Raw genomic sequence first — 16264 nt, 5'->3', positions numbered from 1 at the left:
CCTCTTATCCTTCTCGGGGGCATCCCGGCTGGGTTGAGCTGCCGGCCGTCCATCACAACAGATATAAAAAAAAATGGTTCTCATATCACAGCTCATATCTGCATTATTAATACAGGCATTATTTTCAAAGCCATTTTATACCATTAACAAAAATTGTATGTGCCCAACAGAGATAAATGTGCAGTTAACAACCTGTTAACATATTATAGTTTGTTTTAAATGGTCATGGTTACACACTCCATATTGACGAAAATGTTAAAAATACAGACGTCAGGACAACATGAAACACGACTTAGCTGCATTTAGACATGAGAAACTGAAAAATGGCTAGTTGCATACACTCAGTATACACTACCACAGTGTAGGATTTTCTTTTGCCTGTAAAAGAGCCAAAAGTCTTCAAAGTACAAATTCAACAAGGTGCTGAAAACATTCGTGCACAACTTTTGGCTCACGACAACTCAAAACCATCTCACAGTTTCTGTGTTGTGAATCTTCTTTCCACTTCATTCCAGAGGTTCTATTGGATTGAGATTTGTGGACTTTGCAGGCCACTGCAGTAAACTTAAGTTACTGTCCATTTGTGAACAAACTTGAGATTGTGCAACTTGCTGACATGATGGCACATCATCCATCCAGACGTATCCATCTGACAATGGTAGACTGTGGTCATAAACGGGTGCAAAAAGTTAGCAACAATGCTTAGGTACACTGTGGCATTTAAATTATACTCATCTAGTATTAAGTGTCCTACAGTGTACCACAGCATTGTGCTACCACAACCAGCCTGTACGACCGATAAAAATTGGATTAAATGATTAATGATTCTGACACCAGAAATTGAGATGTGTCAAACCTGTTGCCATTTTTCTGAACTTCAGTCATTCAGTTTTGTTGATGACATGCCCAGTGTTGTGTCCTTTTCCTGTTAAGAAACTGAACCAAATAAGGTTTTCTTCTTCTATAACCATCCATTTTCAAGGTCTAACATGTTGTTCATTCAGAGATACCCTTCTGCGTGCCATTGTTGTAAGAAATTATATTTGAATTTTTGTGGCCTTTATTATACACGAGCTTGAATGGATCTGGGCTTTCCCTTCCAACCTCTGTGCACTTACTCTTAACAAAAATCTTAATTTGTCCCATATTTCAGATGTGACTGTCTTACCACTGAAGAAACTTATGCAGACTTGCACCGTGCTATGTTTATCATCAATCAATTCAGTTCTGTTCCAGACTTGACCAATTAGATATCCTCCGCCCCGTAATCTCAAAAGCTGGGAATAATCCTAGCCCTACAGTGCTGTGAAAAAGTATTTCATCCGTTCCTGATTTCCTGTAATGCTGCACATTTTTGATACCGGAATGTTTCAGATCTTTGATCAAAATCTAATATCAGGTAACGTGCATCTGATTGAAAAAGAAATTTTATTTTTCCTCTTTACCTGACCTAAAGACTTTAGAGTTAAATGTTTGCCTACTTTTCTTAATATACTTAACATGAATTGTAATACTAGTAACTGAGGCAAAACAAATAACAACTTAATAACTTTAAAACTGCCAGGTTTACAAAAAAGATCTTAAAACTATACAAAAAATAAGTAAGAAAAAACATGAATTGTTTTTCATAATAAGAGCATCTTCTTTGTCTGCTCTATTTAAAATGATAAGATCAGGATAAATTCTAAACATCACAGTAAATTCTCAAATTCACCTTAATGCAAAATAAAAAAAAAAATGAACATCTCCGGAGTTAAAGACAACTCACTTTTCATCTTACAACACTCCACATGTTTCAAATGCTTTTTAAAGCAACACTTACGGATTGATTTCCCAGGATAAAGGCTTATTTGCGGGTATCCAGGTATCATTGTCTCACTTTTGGCCCCGCAGGCTATCTAGCTCATGTTTAATAATGTATTGACACTCTGCCATGCTGAGGAAATCATCCTTGTTATCTGAAAAAAAGCAACACAGCAATTGATTTTGAGGTTTCTGCTAAACCTCCAGAAAATTTAGCCAGTAAAACTAACAAAAATAAAAAAGTTAATAATTAAATAACTAGTTTCCAAAATGCATACATTCTGCAGGCTATTAATAACAGGATGTACTCAGTTTCACAAAATAATGAACAACAGCTAATGTCTACAAATGAACGGATGAAAGTTTACTTTTCTGACTGTTGTGTGAGCAAAATATGTTTAAAATCAGGACTTTGGAGTCGGAGTCAATTTTGGGTACCTGGAGTCGGGGTCGGAGTCAGCAAAAATGTACTGACTCCTAATTTATTTAAACTGTAATGAAAAAAAAATACAGCAAGTTCAAATGTCCCATTTCACAAACAGTAGTCCTAATTAAGAACTTCTCTGATGTAAGAATAAAGCCCAGTGCACAGTTGTGTTACTACTAGTGTGAACTTCAGCTGAGCAATTATATACTACAACCTGACATTCACATATTGTAATCTGGATTATGGTACATTACAAAAAGCGTTTTCATTTTATTTCAGATCTAATATGTTTAACAAGTTCATGTGAGTGTAAACAAGTGTAATGATGTAGGTGGAGGTGCGTGCCACGGCCTGATGTGTGTTCAGGGGTTCTTGCCTTTTGTTTAAACTGGCCAATACAGTAGAGAGTCAGCTTCCTAGCCAATAGTTCTGTGGTTAAATACATTAACATATTAAATACAGAGGAGTCGGAGTCAGGGAGTCAGAGTCAGAGTCGAAGGATTTATCTACCGACTCCACAGCCCTCTTTAAAATAATGCATTTTATCATTTTCTGCACCCGAGGGCTATCACTAATTATTCTGGAAACAAATTATCGACAATTTTATCAAATAATCTAATGATTAATTTTGTCCAAATAATTCAAGCAAATTTATGAAGGCCTGCTATTTTTGAATTTTTACTTAGCAATCTCATACATGGAATTTGGATGTAAACATAAAGTCATCCAAATATTGTCACACACGTGCGAGGTAGGAGGACACTGTATGGACCAAGTGGAGGTAATTCCACGCCAGGCCAGGGGGTGGCAGTGTGCACTAAACCTATTCCTGTTATCTCTACAGACCAGCCGCGGGAAAACCTGTCTGACTCATCATTGAAGACGTCACTTCCAGTTCCTGCACCCAGGACGACGTCAGTTTCGGTTCCGACACTAGGACAACGTCACTTCCAGTTTCTGGCGCCTAGGATGACGTTAGAAGAAGGCCACTTCCGGTTCCCCTATGTCACTTCCGGTATTTCCATTTAAAACTGACATCTTCTCAAACTTCTATTAGTTTCACTTTTGGACTCGATCAAAGACACTTCTGTCAACTTTTTCAAACCCATTGCAGCCAGGGACAATACACGGGTGGCTGCCCCAAACCTTTTTGAGTGTGTCAAGTCTGATCTTTTTCCTTTTTTTTTTTTTTTTTTTTTTAAAGAGTGAGAGATACTGTTTGAGAAAGATATGTTTAGTATTTTACATTTCTCAAAAATAAATAGACTTGAATATAATCAATTTAAATAAATTATATACAGTAAGTACTTATGTATGCATATTCACTCTAAGTCTCATTTCACATTTATTAAAAAAATAAATTGTAAAATATACATAGATGTGTATTCATATATGTTAATTAAAGAGCACGGGCTCAGCTTCCTATGTTTGGCATAATGTGGCTTAATAATGTTTGTAAAGTAATAAATGATAGAAACTCAAAGTATATTGCAGGGGGCAAAACTAATGTGCTACACATCTTCAGCTGCAGCAGTTGTATTAAATAATTAAACCTTTCTGTAACAGTTAATTTTGGCACCGCCCAAACTGGTAACTGCTTCTCGCTTCATTGCAAAGGGAACAATGCCAGCACAGCAAACGTTATTTTAATTCCCATTGTTTGTTTTTGCCATCATCACATTTTAAAAAAAAAAATTTATTTAGACCAACTGTTTTGATGCGAATTTCAATATATTACTTTGCTGCACAGCTTCTTAACATTTGATGTCTTATTGTTTTACAATTTCTTGTCATATGTCTTGTCATTTTCTAACCCACTTAATCCAGACCAGGCATGCAGCTGGGCACAAGGCAGGAACAGGTCAGGGTGCCAGTCCATCACAGGGTGGACATACACACCAAGCACATACTTGGGCCAATTTAATAGAGTCACCAATTCACCTAACATGCATGTCTTAAGATTGTGGGAGGATACCCATTCAGACATGTGGGGGGAACATGCAAACTTCACTCAGGAATACCTGGGATATGAACCCTTGTCTCCTTACTGCGAGCAGCAGCACAGCCACTTCGCCACCATGCCACCCTTCTTGTCACATCTACTCTATATATATAAAATCCTAAACCTAAAAGTGTAATGATTTTTATGTCACGTTTTTTGTTACGCTTTAAATTGGGCTTATTTTAAAACCTACATATATATGTTTGGTATCGTTCTTTTCAGAATTTTTCGAACTTAATGTGACGTTGTTAGATTTTCAGATTGCTACTCCGTTTATAAATTATATAAACTAAAATATCAAGAAAGTCATGTATCAAGTATAGTGGACCTCAGTTTAAACGGGGAATACACCAATAGGTAAGAGCAAATATTTTATTCTCATTTCATGATTTTTTATCCATCCATCCATTTTCCAACCTGCTGAATCCGAACACAGGGTCACGGGGGTCTGCTGGAGCCAATCCCAGCCAACACAGGGCACAAGGCAGAGAACCAATCCGGGCAGGGCGCCAACCACCGCAGATAATCATTTTTCTTTGTACATTTACAGATTTCACTAATATTCTGGCCGCAACTGGGGGTTGGGCACTGAAGGCACCAGGGGTGCTTGCCCCCCTAGTATTAAATATAAAAACAAAGACAAGTATGGCTGAAAATATATGTTTAAATCAATTCGTTCATCTTTAAATTACTGATTTTTTTTGATAAGGTTCCCTTTTTGGAACACAACCTATGCAGCGTCACAAAGTCAGGGGCTGGCGTTGACCTACTGTAGCACTCTGGTGTTTTTACAGCCAGAGTCCTTAACTGAAACACATTGTCAAAACCTGGGGTGTCGAACTCCGGTCCTGGAAGGCCACAGTGGGTGCACGGTTTTCATTCTAACCTTCTCCTTAGTTAGTGATCAGTTTTTTGCTGCTCATTAACTTCTTTTGCCTTTGTTTTAATTGACATGACTCAGACCCCTTAGTTGTTTCTTTTTCCCTTAATTAGCAGCTTAAACAATAATGAGACACAAAACAAGCCACCACAAGACCAGCTAACCTGTGCCCATCACACAATAGCTGAAAATAAAGAAAGGTGAAAGTCTCAGTAAAACAAGAAATCAACAGTTTTGGGAAATGTCTGCTGTGGCAGAATGAAAGCAGCAACAAGCTATGGAATTAAATGATGGGTTTAATTAACAGCAAGAATCAGCATCTCATTAAGAAACTGGTTGGAGTGAAATTGGTTGGAGTTTGAATCCCCAGTTTTATTGGTCATCTGTTGGCTCGTTTCATGTCTCATACCTATTTTGCTGTCATTTAATGAAGAAAAGAATCAATTCAGGGGACTGAAGCCTTAACAACAGGGCTAAAGAAAAGAAGTTAATTAGCAGTGAAAACTGGTCATTTATTACGAAAAGAGTTAGAATAGAAACCTGATGCCACTGTGGCCATCGAGGGCTGGAGTTCGACGCCCCTGGTCTAAACAAAGATGAAATTAATCAATTTAAACATAAGATAAGAAAGCCCAAGTTATCACAAAAAAAAATTAAAATGGGGCATAATTATTTATCACAGTTACAATATTTTTTTATGGTTTTTACAATAACAATACATTTCATAGGAAAATGATTTATGTGTAATTGGTGGCACAACATTGGACACATTTTTCCAAAGCCTGCTTCTACAAGTATTTAAATTCCATTTCCTTAGCAGTAAAACTTGGCAATTGAGATCTATCCATCTTAAAGTATAATTTTTCCCGTTCAATGAACAAAATAAACATATTTTCATCTCTCATTTTATTTCTTTAAGTTACTAATTAACCAAAGGTGAACCAACAAAACTAAGGTCTTACTTTACCTTCAAAGCCCTTGAAACTGTTCCTGTTGCTGCATGTAAAGGTTCTCATTGGCCCATCACTACACTCCTTCACAAGTCCAACTTCTTCTGCCCCAAGCAACAGTCTTTCCTTGGAAGCACCCACAAGATAAAGTTTTCTGTTCTCTTTGCTTAAATCCTCCTTAGCCCTAGGAAGTGCCGTGATTTTCAGGTCAGCGCCTTGAAAATATTAACAGAAAAAAAAAACAATATCACAAATTATCAGCATGATGCATTTTTGAAATATGTTGGAACATGCATGCATGCACTGTACAAATTCAGAAGTATAAATTAAAAACAAAAGAAAATCAAAACATTTTCAATATTACATGCACTGTTTATATATATTACAAACTGTGGCCTGCAGGGGGTGCTCCAGCTCCCCAAACCATCAAAAGCCCTGCAATGTGATTAATTATGCTGAATGAATGGTATAAAGAATATCTAAATTTACAGTTTGGAGATTTTTATTATTTTTGCATCAGTGACCATTTTTGTAAATTTATGCAATTTGTAATTATTTCTCACTAGATATACAGTATAATGTTAGCTATGCAAAGTGTAAAGGTAGACACAAAAGAACCAGCTTTGACATTGTATTAATGAATAAGCTCTATTTTCTAGTATTTCTAACCTTTTTTCCAAATTCATATGAAATCTACAGTGGTTTGCCCTTTTTAAAAATGTAGTACGTTAAAACAAATGTACTTCCACAGTTACAGTAACAATGATAAAATAAGGATACTTTATGTAGCTTTTGACACCATAATATACTGTAGTAACAAATATATTTTTAATTACTCAATACACCTTACCTCCATCCTCCTTTTTATCACTGATTCTTTTTGTTAGCCATTTAACTGCGTCTTCTTCAGTGTTGCTAGCCAGTTCAATGACCACCAGAGGGGTGAATGAAAGGCCGGACTCATCACTTGCTATATTATCAGTCATTTCTAAACACTCTGCAAGACACAGAAAAAAAAACAGATATTCCATTCAGTCAGTCATTTTCCAACCCGCTATATCCTAACACAGGGTCTGCTGGAGCCAGTCAGAGCCAGCACGGGATGCAAGACAAGAACAAACCCCGGGCAGGGCGCCAACCCACCACAGGGTACATACACACACACACACCAAGCACACACTAGGAACAATTTAGGACTGCTAATGCACCTAACCTGCATGTCTTTGGACTGTGGGAGGAAACCGGAGCACCCAGCGGAAACCCACGCAGACACTGGGAGAACATGCCAACTCCACGCAGGGAGGACCCGGGAAGTGAACACAGGCCTCCTTACTGCGAGGCAGCAGCGCTACCACTGCGCCACCGTGCTGCCCATATTCCATTCATCCACTTTTTATTTCCTTTAATGAGGAGCATTTAACTTCATTTCCCTTACTGTACCTTCTTCCTTACCCCTATGTTCAGTTTAATAACTAAACGGTGGGGATGGCAGTTAGAAGTACGTGCTACAGCAGTTGATTCAGTATACTGGAGAAATTCTTCCAGCAGCATCAATTTTTGAAAAAAACCTCTACCATTATTTGAAAAATTACTGAAAAATTTATGAACACATTTAAATGTAAAACACACTTTATTACAAAGCATACAAATCTATGCATTCACAGGAAAACGGGAAATGTGCGTTTATGTCGCTGTATTAATGTCTTTGTGCATGGAATTGCATGTGAAATGTGTATAACATATGAGTCTACCCTTTTAAGAATATTACTCAAAGTGATGTGAAGTTCAACCCGATTGGTGAGAGTTGATGCTGTCTCTGGCACATGCTACTCTCCTAGTGGCGATCATTAGCACAGTTACCTGTGGGAGATTTAAGAGTGGTCCTTTCCTGCAGCTCTTTGCTATGCATCTGCCTTCAGCCAAATCTCTCTAAATTGATCTCTAGCTGTTTTTTTCCAATTAAAGAATTTCACTTAGGTTCCCTGGTTTCAACCGTTCCTTGGCGTATGGTTTACATTAAAGAGGCATCTTCAGTTTTGTACTTTGCCTTTGTGTAGATAGGATTTTTGAAACAATTAATTATGGTGTAAATGGGTCTTGAAGGCCTACTCTACCCAAAAAGTATATAGTTTTAATGTGTTACTTACCCCGTGTAGTTTATTAATAATGGCCGAGAAAAATTTTAAACTCATCACTACAAACAACCCGGGGTTAGTAACAAATATAAAAATAATCATTTTTGGGTGGAATATTTCTTTAATCCCTATAAAAAGTAACTAAACGTCAATGTGAATTCTGGATTAGCATGAATAAACTGGAGAAACAACAGTACAGACAGACAGACAGAAATGCAGGCAGACAGACAGATGTGTTCCAACCTTTGTGGTGTTATGACTCAGTTTTTGACATGCAAGTGTACAGAGAAGTTGTCCAGGTCTGCTGCCGCTGTGAATTGGTCATGATTATCAGAACTGTTGTTTTACAGGGGTTGCATGGGTATCGTCTAGGGTTAATAGCAGCCCATAGATAGATAGATAGATAGATAGATAGATAGATAGATAGATAGATAGATAGATAGAAAAGGCACTATATAATAGATAGATAGATAGATAGATAGATAGATAGATAGATAGATAGATAGATAGATAGATAGATAGATAGATAGATAGATAGATAGATAGGCGGCCATACAAGCCCAAGTCATAACACCCCCAACACCATGTGTAACAGATGAGGTGGTCTGCTTTGGATCTCAGGCAGTTCCTTTTCGTCTCCACACTTTGCTCTTACCATCACTCTGATGCAGGTTCACCTTTGCCTCATATGCCCACATAACGTTTTTTCCACAATCCTGCAGGCTCTTTTCAGTACTTTTTTGTAAAGTGTAATCCGGCCATCCTGTTTTTGTGGCTACCACGTGGTTTGCATTTTAAAGTGAGGCCCCTGTGCTTCTGTTTAAGACATTTTCTGAGGATAGTGGTCTCCAACACATACATACACCTCGTGTCTCGATGCATGCTCAATAATCCAGGTAAGGAAATTCTAGAAAGTTGATTCAGTTCATCTGGACATGGTTCATTTTAAGGGAGATACGTTACATCACTCATCCATGTGATTTCCTCAATCTAGGAAGTCATGTGGATGAATGATGTAATGTATCTCCCTTAAAAAGAACTATGTCCAGATGAACTGAATCAACTTTCTAGAATACACACACATCTGCCTCCTAAAGGCTGTTTCTGATCTGTTGTACAGGCATTTTGAGCTTTTTCTTTACCATAGTGAGGACACTTCTGTCATCAGCAGCTGAGGTTTTCCTTGGCCTCACTCTCATGTTGATCAATGGCAACTACGGACTCCAACGGTAGTCTTTAGGTAGTAGCAAGTCGAAGTATCTTATGCCTGCACTAATGGAGCAATGAAACACACCTGAGTATTCACAAACACCTGTGATGCCAATTGTCTCAAACATTATGGTGCCCTGAAAGGTGGTGTGGGGGGTACATGTAGAAAAAGTGTTGTCATTTCTACATGGTGGGACTAAAACATATGCAAATCCCCCTCAAATTAAAGCCTGTAATGTGCATTTTAATCACAGCTGAATTGTCTGATTTGTAATTTTAAACTGTGAAGCTAGTGGGATAAATCAAGAGTAAAATTTGTCTTTGAACCAAACATTACGTACGGCAGTGGTTAGCATGGCTGACTTACCAGCATTATCAGCCGCCGGGCAAAGTAATGCACTGACGTCCCTGTTTTGATAGCAAAACAGAAACATACATAGGCAACAGAAACATTGGGTGACCCCTATGCTCTTGGGGCCCTCAGCCAGTACCCATTGTCCCCAACACATTAACAGGGCCCTGCTGCTTAGGTGGATTGATGTTTTCTAAATTGGCCCCATTGTGTGGTAGGGGTATGTGTGTGGATATGTGTTTGCCTTTCGACGGACTGGTGTCCTGTCCAGAGTTTGTTCCTGCCTTGTACCCTATGCTAGCTGGGATAGGCTCCAGCAGAGGCATCTTCGGTTTTGCACTTTGCCTAGGTGTAGATAGGATTATTGAAATAATTAATTATGGTGTAAAGATATTTCTGGTATTCATTTTTCCATGGGTCTTGAAGGCCTACTCCACCCTTACTTATCCCATGTAGTTTGTAATGATGGCTGAGAAAATTTTTTAAACTCATCACTACAAACAACCTGGGGTTAGTAACATATGCAAAAATAATAATTTTTGAGTGGAATATTTTTTTAATCCCTTTAAAAAGTATGTAAACCTCAATGTGAATCCTGGATTGACATAGATAGATAGATAGATAGATAGATAGATAGATAGATAGATAGATAGATAGATAGATAGATAGATTTTAATCTTAGTATAGTAGGCAGGATAGATAGATAGATAGATAGATAGATAGATAGATAGATAGATAGATAGATAGATATTGTGGCAGCCATACCAGCCCAAGCCATAACACTCCCAACACCATGTTTCACAGATGAGGTGTCTGCTTTGGATCTCGGGCAGTTCTTTTTCATCTCCACACTTTGCTCTTACCATCACTCTGATGCAGGTTCACCTTTGCTTCATCTGCCCACAAAACGTTTTTCCAGAATTCTGCAGGCTTTTTAAAGTACTTTTTCGTAAAGTGTAATCCGGCCATCCTATTTTTGTGGCTACCACGTGGTCTGCATTTTGAAGCAGGGCTGTCTTAACAGCATTATAGCCCCCCAGTCAAAGCAGTGCACTGGGGCCCCTGTCTACACAACCATTCAGCAAGTAACGACCAACAGAGATTAGCATAGAGCCCCTATGATCGTGGGGCCCCTGGGCAACTGTCCAGCGTGCCCATGCGTTAAAATAGTCCAGTGTTGAAGGGACAGCTGAAGATGGACCAAGTTTAAGATCAAGTGTGGGCCACACAACTGTCAACCCTTTTGAAGTGACAGGCAAAAAAGAAAAAGTTGCGCAGTTTTGGTGATTTTAAAAGTTAAAACTATTGCAAGTACACGTTTTTCGCTTTAACAGAACCGACTGAAGTTACGTGTAGGTGACGTGCTCGGATCCTCAATCTCGATATCCGATTTCAGCCTGTCACTTGTTCAATGAAAATGCAGTTCTGATTTGACTTTCGGCTCTGAAGTATGCAGATTTACTGGGCGGGGGGAGTTTGTCTCTTGACAGGGCCGTGCAGCAAGCGGACGACTTGGAGTTTAAACCGAGCCGCAGTCCCCCTCACGCCTAGTGTCCGTCCGTCCGCCCGCCCACCGCTACGTGGCTGGCACCGTATGACGCGAGAACCTGTGGGCTGACTCGTACATGGAATTCTGATTCTCTCTGCTACTCACCAGGACCCGTGTGCAAGTTGTTGCAGTTCCTGGGATGCACCGTGTTGCTCCCCTGACAGCACAAATGCCCCCACCTCCCGAGCGTCACCACCACCGCCGCCGCCGTCACTCTTTCGAGTCGTCGCTGCGAGCGCGTCACCGCGTGTCCGGAGACGGGGAGTGTCGCTGTTTGGCGCGCGCGTGCGCGCGTCATGAGGGAGAAGGCCGCCTTTTGCCGCACGCGCGCACACCTACACACACACGCGCGCATTCTGCAAAGCTGGCTGGGCTTATCTTGTCTGCTCTCTGCTACTGGACGTTACCTTTCCCGTCGTTTTCTTTCTCAACGTACGACTTTTCTAACAGCTCCGTTTATACTTCAAGGTGTGGTCGTTGAGGCAGCCTGTCAGAAGGAAGTGCAGTGCGGCGGCGTCTGCAGAAGCTGCTTCGCCAGAGTCCTCGAGTCGCCAGTGCTGCCTACCGAGCCACGCCCGGTCGAGGCTGCCGCAGGGTGTGCCCTAATGACAAGCCCCGGGAAGTTCGTGTACCAATGAGTTATTTATTGCATTTTTTAAACTAAAACACCTTAGACTAATAACGTTTTTAAAAACGCATATTCCTCTTCAGGATCGCACGTGGTGGTTTCGGTGTTTCTTCTGTCAGCAGGCGATGACAAACTCCGGACGGGGTGCCAGGCCATCCCAGGTCCAGTGACGCCCCCAGAAAACGCTCAGTAGGGTTGGGCAGGGAAAAAAATTGAGGGGCCAACGTGAAATCATTAGCATAGCTGAATTTAATATACTTTTAACACAGTGGTTCCCATATTGGGGACCACCTGGGGTGCAGGTGTTTGTTCTTTAATTGGACTCGTGGCCTAATTAAGTGAGCAGTTGTTTACCAGTTTCTGTGTTTTGGAGTCAATGAAGAAATTATAAAAGTATGTTAATATCTTTTTATAAAAATACATATACTAATAACCCTGCGGTGGGTTGGCACCCTGCCCGGGTTTGGTTCCCTGCCTTGCGCCCTGTGTTGGCTGGGATTGGCTCCAGAAGCCCCCCATGACCCTGTGTTCGGATTCAGCGGGTTGGAAGATGGATGGATGGTGTGGAGTTTGCATGTTCTCCCCGTGTCTGTGTGGGTTTCCTCCGGACGCTCCGGTTTCCTCCCACAGTCCAAAGACATGCAGGTTAGGTGGATTGGCGATTCTAAATTGGCCCTAGTGTGTGCTTGGTGTGTGGGTGTGTTTGTTTGTGTGTGTCCTGCGGTGGGTTGGCACCCTGCCCTGGATTGGTTCCTGCCTTGTGCCCTGTGTTGGCTGGGATTGGCTCCAGCAGACCCCCGTGACCCTGTGTTCGGATTCAGCGGGTTGGAAAATGGATGGATGGATGGATATACTAATAACCCAATTGTGCTTCACTCACTCAGAATATGGAACCAATGTAGAAAGCATTTTAAGATGGAGAATCTTTTATCTGTGGCACCTCTGCAAGAAAACTACCTCTTTCAACGCTTGCAAACATATGCAGTTTTTAATATCTGGAAAAGATTTGGGATTAAATTGCTTAGAGATCTTTATATAGACAACATCTTTGCATCCTATGAACAATTGCATTCCAAATTTAACTTTCCAGCCACACATTTCTTTCACTATCTTCAAATTAGGAACTTTCTTAAACAGAACCTGCCCGATTTTCCTCATCTTGCACCCACCTCCATTGCCGGAAAAAATATTGCTGAATTTCAAGGACACCATCTATTAAATATATAAAATTATCTTGCAGTCCCCTCCCTTTTAAAGATTCAAGAGGACAATGGGAAAAAGATCTCTTAATCAATATATCAGAAAAGGAGTGGAAAATAGCAATGCAGAGAATTCACTCGAGCTCCATATGCGCAAAGCATACAATTATTCAACTCAAAATTATATATCGAGCACATCTGCCTCGCCTAAAACTGTCCAAAATGTTTCCAGGGCAAGATCAGTGGTGTAGCTGGGGGGGTGGGGGGTTAAGGGGGGACATCTGTCCCCGGGCGCAGCATCCAGGGGGAGCCATTTTAAAATTTTCTTTCCCTTCCCCATTGCATTTTGGCAAATAGGAGGGGGCGCGAAATCTTCAGTTGTCCCCAGGTGCTGAAAACCCTAGCTGCGCCTCTAGGCAAGATCCAACCTGTGAACGCTGCAATCAAGTCCCAGCCTCACTGGATCACATGTTTTGGGCCTGCACCAAATTCACATCATTTTGGACCAAAATTTTTAAGTGCCTTTCAGACAGCCTTGGTGTCCCAATCCCTCCTAACCCATTAACAGCTGTGTTTGGTGTTCTTCCAGATGGGTTTAAAGTGGAGAAGGACAAACAAACTGTGATTGCATTCACCACACTTTTGGCATGCAGACGTATTTTGCTAAACTGGAAGAATCCTAACTCTCCTCTTTTAAGTCAGTGGGTAACCAATGTTTTATACTATTTGAAATTGGAAAAAAATCAAATATTCAGTTAGTGAAAGATATCACAGCTACAGTTCAGAAGAATTTAAAAAATAAATACCCAGATAAATAAAGGATCACCCCCCCATGTCAGTGTCATTTTGTTGAACCACCTTTTGCTTTAATGACAGCCTTGAGTCTGTTGGGATTCTTCTCTATCGGCTTTGCACATCTAGATTGAGCCCACTCAATAGTAGCTGGTGAGCATTGGTGGTCTGCTATCTTCAAATCTTTCCACAGATTTTCAATGGGATTTAGGTCTTGGCTCTGACTGGGCCACACGAGGACATTCACTTTTTTCTCCTTCAGCCACTGTGTGGTCAATTTTGCTGTGTGCTTTGGGTCGTTGTCATGTTGAAAGGTGAACATTCTGCCCATCTTCAAATTTCTGGCAGAGGGTAGCAGGTTTTTTCCATCCATTTTTCCTTCTACCCTAACGAGAGCCCCAGCCCCCCCCACAGCAGGATGCTGCCACCTCCATGCTTTACAGTAGGTATGGTGTGTTGTGGATGGTGAGCTGCATTGGTGTACTGTTTGGTATTGAGGCCAAATAGTTTGATTTTGGTCTCATCTGACCATAAGACCTTTTTCCACTTGGCATCAGAATCTTCAAGGTGCATTCTGGAAAAACTCAAACAAGCTTTAATGTGGTCTTTCTTGAGAAGTGGCTTTTTCCTTGCGACCCTCCTGAACAAGCCACAATTGTGGAGCACTTGTGAAATTGTTGTCACATGCACACAATGACCACTTTTTGCCATCAAATCCTGTAACTCGGGGCGGCACGGTGGCGCAGTGGGTAGCGCTGCTGCCTCGCAGTTGGGACACTTGGGGACCTGGGTTCGCTTCCCGGGTCCTCCCTGCGTGGAGTTTGCATGTTCTCCCCGTGTCTGCGTGGGTTTCCTCCGGGCGCTCCGGTTTCCTCCCACAGTCCAAAGACATGCAGGTTAGGTGGATTGGTGATTCTAAATTGGCCCTAGTGTGTGCTTGGTGTGTTTGTGTGTGTCCTGCGGTTGGTTGGCACCCTGCCCTGGATTGGTTCCCTGCCTTGTGCCCTGTGTTGGCTGGGATTGGCTCCAGCAGACCCCCGTGACCCTGTGTTCGGATTCAGCGGGTTGGATAATGGATGGATGGATGGATCCTGTAACTCCTTCAAAGTGGCCTCTTGGTAGCCTCTCTTAGCAGTTTCCTTTTTGCACTTTCATTCAGTTTGGAGGGACGACCGGATCCAGGGAAGGTCCTAGTAGTACCAAACACTTCTTTATTATGGACTTTACTAAGCTCCTTGGGATTGATAAAGCCTTTGAGATTTTTTTTGTATCCATCTCCTGCCTTATGTCTGTCCATAACTCTATCCCTGAGATCTTTTGAAAGTGGCTTGCCACCCATAGTCAGTTGTTTGCTGTCAGTTGCACTATCAAGCAAGAGAATGAATGCTCCAGGAACAGCTTCACTAATCACACTCATTACAATTGATCACAGGTGGAAGGAAGCCAGTAACCGCAATGGAAATGGGGGGCACGGACACCTGATTGAGTTTAGGAGGGGGGTGATCCTTTATTCATCTCAGTATTTCTTGTTTTTGATTTTTTAAAATTCTTCGAAGCAACTCAGGCCCCTTCTTCAGGCAAGAGGCCTGAGTTGCCTCGAAAGCTTGCATATTGTAATCTTTTTAGTTAGCCAATAAAAGGTGTCATTTTGCTCAACTTTTCTCTACATCAGGGGTGTCGAAGTCCAGGCCTGGAGGGCCGCAGTGGCTGCAGGTTTTCATTCTCACCCTTTTCCTAATCAGTGACCAGTTTTCACTGCTAATTAACTCCTTTTCCATTCATTTTAATAGCCCTGTTTTTAAGGATTCAGTCCTCTCAATTGATTCCTTTCTTCATTAAATGACAGCCAAACAGAAATGAGACGTGAAACGAACCAACAGACGACCAGCTAAACTAGGATTTCAAACTCCAACCAATTTCACTCCCAGCAGTCTCTTAATGAGAAGCTGATTCTTGCTGTTAATTAAGCCCATTATTTAATTCAATGGCTTCTTGCTGCTCTCATTCTGCCACAGCAGATATTTCCAAATCTGTTGATTTTTCTATTTTTTCTAAGAACATTTTCAAAATGTTTTGGTGACCTGAGAGATCAGCCTTACTGAGACCTTCATCTTTATTTATTTTCAGATATTGTGTGATGGGCACAGGTGAGCTGGTCATATGGTGGCTTGTTTGATGTCTTATTATTATTTGGCTACTAATTAAGGAAAAAGAGACAATTAAGGGGCCTGCGTCAAGTTATTTAAAGCTAAAGCAAAAGAAGTTAATTAGCAGTAAAAACGGCTCACTAATGAAGAAGATGGTTAGAATGAAAATATGCAGCCACTGTGGCCCTCCA

At 40.9% G+C, this 16264-nt stretch overlaps 1 protein-coding gene across 1 annotated transcript in view; it reads right to left on the bottom strand.

Moving 5' to 3' along the window:
• ano10a (anoctamin 10a) overlaps positions 1-11566 on the bottom strand; it is a 306493-nt gene extending 294927 nt beyond the window's left edge. Inside the window, 5 exon segments of the mRNA XM_028817941.2 lie at positions 1823-1886; positions 1888-1958; positions 6080-6277; positions 6913-7059; positions 11413-11566. Of these exon segments, the coding sequence (XP_028673774.1) occupies positions 1823-1886; positions 1888-1958; positions 6080-6277; positions 6913-7048 (469 nt within the window). The 5' untranslated portion in view covers positions 7049-7059; positions 11413-11566.
• Positions 11567-16264: the final 4698 nt, after the last annotated feature.

This window comes from Erpetoichthys calabaricus, chromosome 13, assembly GCF_900747795.2.
Source record: "Erpetoichthys calabaricus chromosome 13, fErpCal1.3, whole genome shotgun sequence".
Lineage (NCBI taxonomy): Eukaryota > Metazoa > Chordata > Cladistia > Polypteriformes > Polypteridae > Erpetoichthys > Erpetoichthys calabaricus.
Note: the sequence above shows the minus strand (reverse complement) of the source record. Positions and strands in the feature narration are given on the sequence as shown.